The sequence below is a fragment of the Drosophila arizonae genome, chromosome 5 (assembly GCF_054131065.1).
Source record: "Drosophila arizonae isolate 15081-1271.41 chromosome 5, UAZ_ARI_1.0, whole genome shotgun sequence".
Classification (NCBI taxonomy): Eukaryota; Metazoa; Arthropoda; class Insecta; order Diptera; family Drosophilidae; genus Drosophila; species Drosophila arizonae.
In genome coordinates, this window is record NC_142925.1 from 18,707,811 (window position 1) to 18,715,132 (window position 7,322).

Below are 7,322 nucleotides of genomic sequence, written 5' to 3' on the forward strand. Positions count from 1 at the left end.
AACTGAATGTACACATGCACATACATATGTATTTGTATGTGTCGTTTATTTATTGTATTTATTTGACTGATTCGGATTAAAAAGGCGAATGAAAATGTTAAATTTTAAATGCAGGCCGCAAGCAAATTACGCTTTGGGAAGCAAAGCTGCGGACGTTTCTGCTCCCTTTCTATATATATATATATATATATATATATATATATATTTCTTTTTTTCTCTATTTGAAAAATATTCCGCAAATTACAGAAATATGCCAAAGCACAAAATGAAGCATAGAACATAACATAAAATTCATTGGAAATGAAACAAAGCAAAACCGTGAGCCATAACTGCAAATAGTTGATGCTTAAAGTGAAATAAAAAAATAACTTGCATTAAATAATTAGAGCATTATTTTGCTTGTTTTTGTAGTCCAGCTGAATATGAACAAAAAATAATGAAAATGTAAAGTATTTGTCTAGTTTTATTTAAATTAAAAAGCTTGGAAAAAGCGCCCGCTTGGCTCACTGAAATTCTAAATTATATTGCAAAAGGCAGACTCATTCCTTTTTTAGTTAAAGATAGCAGAAATTAAAAAATGCAAATAGTTCTCATATTGCCTTATTTGATTTTAGAAAAATGAAAGCTAAAACTAAATACTAAATAGTCGACAGAAAATATATTGTTCTTATTTGTATTTATTTGTATATATTTTATATATACTTTGACAAGATATCAATATATTTCATTTCAGCCAAAATTAACTCAAAGAGAATTTAATTAAATTTATTTTATAGGTCAATGAAAGATAACTAAATAGAATATATATTGACGTCGAAATCTATTCGTAGTTCTAGTCAACACCCGGTTCAGTGGAACTGAAGGACGACCTCCAAGTCTGCTTTCAGTTATAATGCTAGCAGATCTCTGGGCTGCAGTACCAAGACGTATGTAAGTATGTAGCCTCTCGAGAGGTGAGAGACTTCTGATTGTGGCCAGACTTAGCTAATTTATGTCTATAATAGGAAATATAAAATTCCTCTCTAGTACAGCATATTCCAAATATACTTTATACAATTCCAATAGCTCTTTATGTTACATTCAATTTCCTAAGCCATACTCCATACTCCATTTGTACAGCTAACACATAAATCAAACTGGTCAAACATAAATTCATGCATTACTTGACCTTAAATATGGAATCAGCTTTGTGTTAAGAGGTACACTCCAAATTAATATCATAAGCTGCGAGAGTTCACTTAAGGACTTAAGCGACCTGTGCGAGCAATGCGAAAGGTAGTCCCGTGCTGCATTAGCTAGTCTCCTGGCGCATTCACATTTGCACACACGCTCACAATGGATGCTTAACAGCAGCCATTAGCAGCTTTGCCGAGTGGCATGTGCACATGTGTATATCGGCATGGCATGGCGTACACACCCACACACATACACAGAGATGATACAACACAGCTATGCCATGACTTTGGTTACAACAATGGCAAAGTCCTTTTTGCCCAGTGGAAAACGGCGAGCGCACTTTATGAGCGGTGCATGCATAAAGTGCAGAGGCAACCACTGTGCCCGAGCTATGCCACCGCCACCCAGTGCTCATGTAGTGGTGTGGCATAAACCATCTCTTTTCCAATTTCCGGCAGTAGCTCAGGAAAACAGCAACAGCAACAGCAGCAGCCAAGTGAGTTGAGACCATTTAGCTGCATTGTATTTGTGTGTCCGCCTCGCCAGGGTGTATCGTGGAGCATAACTCACACAGCACATAATACACACTTACACACACACACCCACACACACGCACAGTAAATGGCATCAGAAGCGCATTAATAATGTGCTCAGGCAATCGAAAATGAGTTCTGTGCGCCGTCGCTGCGAAAGCCATGGCCGCTGCCTTTTTTTTTTTTTTTTTTTTTTTGCTGCCCAAAACAATGATAGTTAGCCGTAATCAGGAGCATAGTTACGCTGCCGGCCATATGCGGCATTCTAATGAACAGCAGCAGCAGCAACAGCAGCATTTCAATCCTCTCAGCCCCTCCCCGCTGTAATCTTGTCAAGTAATTAATTTGTTCAATGACATCCTTAAGGTGTAAGCGAAACTATTTAAAGTTGATGACAACCGCGACGCAGATACTTGAAAACTCAAAAGTTACTACAAAGTGAAGGGGCATGCCAAGGTGTGTGGCGTGGGCGTGGGCGTGGGCGTGGGCGTCGGACAGGTGTGAGTGCGTGGCTGTTGCTGCTCCTGCTGCTGCTCGTGGGTTGACTCAAGAAACTTGTCATGCACGCTCGGCGAAGTGTGTATCCGGCGTACTGCGCAAAGACAGTCAAGACAAATCGCACGCACCGCAGCCAAACTCATGTGCGAGGGCCGACAAAAAAGTTCTTGAGTATTATTAATAGTTGACAAACTGATGCCGTTAGCATTATTTATAATTTGTGAGTTGAATAGAATGCAATTGCAATTGTATTTAAATTGATTCTTTATTCATATGCTAATGATTTAATAATCTACGTAAAGCCATTGCTCGATGAATTCATTTAGTTTCAGAAACTATCTGCATATTTAATCAACATTCAAGATAGCTCAAATAATCAGCAGAGTTATTATCTTTATATATATATATATATATATATATATATATATATATATATATATATATATATATATCTACACATATTTTTTTTTTTTTTTTTTTTTTTGCTTAAAGTAATATTTAAATTGAGTTGAGTGAATTGAATGAATTGAATTATTTTTAGTTTTTCCAATAAACTAAGAAATTCTAATTTTTATAAAATGAAAGCGAAATCAAAAATAAAATTAATTTTTAAATTTAAGAACATAAATATTTTTTTAATTTTTTTTATTTTAAATAAATTTTAAATAGGCTATTTATTTACAAATTTTATAATAACTCTCTAAAAAAAATTAATCCAATATTTAAAATATTTTTAAAATTTATAAACAATAATAATTGTTTAAAATATAAACTTCATTATATTCCACAATTAATTCATATAAAACTCATATTTATATTTGCTAAAAAATATAAAACATAATGAACTCTCCTCAACGAACAACTTCAATTAATTTCGCTAGCAGCCCTCGCTAAAAGGACTTTGCCTAAGCCCCAGAACTCAAAGTATCTGCTGCTCTGGCTGCGTGTGAAATCGGAAGTGGCTGCTGCTTCTGCTTCTGCTGCTGCTGCTGCTTCTGCTGATGCTTCTGCTTCTGCTGCTGCTGCTGCTTCTGCTGACTTAGTTGTAGTCGTCTCGAGTCCTTGGTCTCTCGGTCTGCTGGTCTCTGGGTCCGTCGGTCTCTGGGTGGCTCGGTCGGTGTGTCGATGTCGGCGCTGGGCGACAGGTGCTTCCGCATTTGAATGTCAACGGAAACCGCAACGGTACAACTTAGATAAACGTTTGCTCTTTAAATATGTGCGCTGTCGCTGGAGCTGCCATTGAGCATAAACGAGCACGAGCCCCTCGCATGTAGGCATCTACACACACATCCTCACACACACACACACTCACACATAAAGTACCTTTATTGAGCGGCAGTCACCATGTTTGAGCAACGGTACTCGCACTTATGTGTCAAGCGAGTTTGAGAGCCCCAGCAACATGGTGAAGTGGTTTTTGGCTTTGGCCATGGCTGTGGTTATGGACTGCGCCTGATTGGATGGCTCTTTGCTTAGCTTATTGCCAGCTCCAGAGGATGCCAACTTAAAGATAGCTACAATGTTTGCACTCTAAAATTGATTATGCACATGGCAAGGTGGAGAAACTTTAATTATAGATAAAGTCACAGGCATTTGCCAAAGCATTCTCTTTTTACCTTTTCAATTCCATATGATGCAGACATTTAAATGTTTAAGAATTTATCTAAATTGCTTAATCGCAACATATACAACATATAATACAAATATGAAAATATTTTTTACTTTTAAATAGAATTTGTGAGAAATTAATTCAATTTGAGTAAATTATGAAGTCAAAAAGCAAATAATACCTATTAAAACACAATTTTACATGTATATTTTTTTAATATTTAAGCTCCACTTAAAATACTCTTTAAATGTTTAATTTGCACAAGAGCAAAGTGACACTTTTGACAACCGGATCGGGGTGTACAGATATTCCGTCGATAATTCGATTATATTTAAATCAATTTTCATTCAATTTAGACAATTTTCTCTACAAATTAAAATAAGCCCAACACAATCACCTGCCGTTTGCCAAAGCCCAATAAAAACTAGGAAATAAAACAACAAACAATTCAAGCAGCACGCTGAAAATTAAATGCTCTTCCGGGCTAAGCCTAAAGTTTGATAAGAAAAGAAAGTCAACTTTGTGATAAAACTATTTATTAATTATTTTAATTTTAAATTTATTTTAATTTTTAAAATATACATTTTTAATTATATGCTTTTATATTATTATTATAAATATTATTAATAATAAAACATTTTTTTAGATATAACAATATAACATTTTAATTTTTAATTTATTCTAATTTTTATAAAATATATTTCTTTCATAAATAAAAAAAATATAAATAATTTTTATAGACCTAACAATACTATAGCATACAATTATAAAATGAGAAAAGGATTATGATAAAAAAATAAATAATTAATAATAAAAATAAAATATTAATTAAAAATAAATAAATATATGTTAGTAATTATATAATATATTATCATTAACATTTATTTCTACTACTTTCATTATGACAAAACTCAGCTACCCTCTGCCAGAGTATCAGTAAACTCAAATGCTAAATTGCTAAAAATAAAATCAATTAACAATAAATGTGGACAATTAAATTCAATGTGTAGAACAGAGAGAAATTTTTCAGCGTCACATAGAAAAACAGGCCACTTAATTAAGCCCGGCCTGGCCGGCAATGGCGCAGCAGAAGCAGCCAAACTCAAACCCTCGGCTGGAAGCCACATTTACACTGTCGAACATGGTCGAACGTGTTGGCAATGCCGTTGCCAATGCACCCATTTTAAGTGCGAAACAATGTAATTTCAGGGTAATCAGTCTGGGCTGGTTTAGAATTTAATGCCGGGCTCAAACTGAAGAATTTACTTTTTCGGACGACGTCAACGAGGAACTACACAAATTTCCGGCTGTGCGCGCAAAGCCCATGGCCGGGGCATACTAAACGAGTGGGTTCACTCGATTCTCCACTTGGCCAGAAAAATGTCAGTTTACGATTTTCTATGCCATTTAAAATAAAATGAAAATTGCGCTCGTCCGAGCACTGGGGTGTGGCATAGTTTTAGGCGCTGGCCAGCGCGTGTTAACGTAAATAAATTACATGGCTACACACACACAGACTCACACACACACTGGGAGAGTGGAAGCGACAATCAAGTGGTCAGTGGCATGCAGCTTATAAATCAGCGCAAAGCGCAAAACGTTGCTGCCTTTTGGGGCACGGCTACGGCCATCGAGATAGATGGCCAGCAATGCGGGTCGACCCCCGGCGCCCGGGTCGGAGAAATTGACAGAGTCTGAGTTGGCAATGGATGAGCGAATGAATGAATAGATGGATGGATCGTCTGTATAAATGGTTAGCTATTTAGTTTCGGTTTGCTGCGGTTTGACTTTGTTTTCGCCTGCCAATGCATTGGCCCTCCTCAGCTCCACCCATTTGCCGGGCATACACATAATGGCCCCGTTTGCCTTTAATGTTGGCCCAAATCGAATGCAGAAAACATACATTCAATCCGAGCTCGCAATTAAAAATTAACTGGCAGCCTGGTTGGGTCGCTGACACAAAGCCGGTTTAGCCGCTTTGTGGCAATTCGGCCACAAAATAATTATTTCAAGCTATTTTGTATATATACCCAGAATAATGACATTTTTAATATCAATCAGAAACAAAAGTAACTGAAATGAGATCGTATTTCTCCTCTTCTCTCTCTTTATCTCCCCACACGAGACTGGCTTAGCCAGTGCAATCACAGGTTAAAGCTTTAAATTCCCATGCCTGGACTATTGCTATGCATTTATTTAAATGGCTTTCTCTTGCATATTTTTTGGCTTGCTGCACTATTCACCGCCACCAGAGCTCCAAGCAATCAAGCGTCGCGACTCATGCCGCTGTCGTAGTGGGAAAAACACAGCTGCCCATTGAAGCAAACAAAAGCCCCAAGCCCCAGACGAAGATAATCTCAGAGCCTCGCGCACTACAAAAGCAATAACCGCTCGCTGAGCTGAAGCCAGTTACCATGAGGGCAGCAACGTCTCGAGTCAAGCAGCTTATCGTACTGCTCATCGTCTGTGGGACACTGGGCGACAGCCACGCCTACGAGGTGCCCCCGGTGACGGTCAAGGTGAACAGTCCAAAGGGCTTTGAGGTCTCCATACCCGATGGGCCGGGAATTTCACTGTTCGCCTTTCACGGAAAACTCAATGAGGAAATGGATGATCTGAGCGATCAGACGTGGGCCACCGATATCGTTACGCCGCGTAATGGACGCTGGACTTATATTAATCGGCTGCAAAAGCTCCAGCCAGGCGATGTGCTCTACTACAGGGTGACTGTCCGGTATAACGGTTTGGACCATCATGCGTATAACCAGAGGTACCAGGTAGGCCCAGACGATGTCAGAAGCCAAAATACGACGATTAATTTGACCAGAAAAGACGGAACCAATTCACAAATCATTATCAATGGGAATCCCACCATAAATATTTATGTTTCATAACTTTGAATAGGTTTCCAGACGTAGGCCAAAAAAATGTTAAATTCTTGCTTAGGAAGTTCTAATGCGGTATTAAATTATTAATTAGTGAATATGAACAACAACAAAATATGTACTCAAAATTGTAAAATAATCTTATTGATGAATATAGAAATAAATAAATGATTAAATTTAAGCGAAGCAAAAGAAAAACTAATGGTAAATACGTAAATGTTTTCGATCGAAAAACATTTATACTGCTATAGTCAATATATGTATGTATATTCATCCGGTATTTAGTCATCAATTGAATTAATTATAGATTTTGGAATGTTATGTTCTTACGTGTGAGCCCCACTCAGTGAGTTTCATTCAAAATCTTTTTTTTTCTTTACTTTCTCAGCAGGTTTGCCTGATCTTAATTAACATTTCAAGTCTATTTGTTTGCATAATGATCTTTGATCTGTTCTCGAACATTACAATGAACTAAACGTGACTAATGTGCCGTATTTCCCCAATTCTTAAAATCTTAACTGCTCATTAAAACTAACAACTAATAATATTACAATTTACAATTGAAGAGTCACCAAATTCAAATTAATTAACGTTTTAAACTTATTACACCGAAGAAAAACT

The 7,322-nt window shown here is 36.9% G+C and overlaps 1 protein-coding gene across 1 annotated transcript; it reads left to right on the top strand.

The window, feature by feature from the left end:
* The first annotated feature begins 6,169 nt into the window (after positions 1-6,169).
* On the top strand, positions 6,170-6,918 carry LOC149268612 (gram-negative bacteria-binding protein 3-like). Its single transcript, XM_089470064.1, has one exon. It carries the CDS (start codon positions 6,231-6,233, stop codon positions 6,708-6,710), a length of 480 nt encoding a protein of 159 aa, XP_089326190.1. The 5' UTR covers positions 6,170-6,230; the 3' UTR covers positions 6,711-6,918.
* The last annotated feature ends 404 nt before the right edge of the window (positions 6,919-7,322 follow it).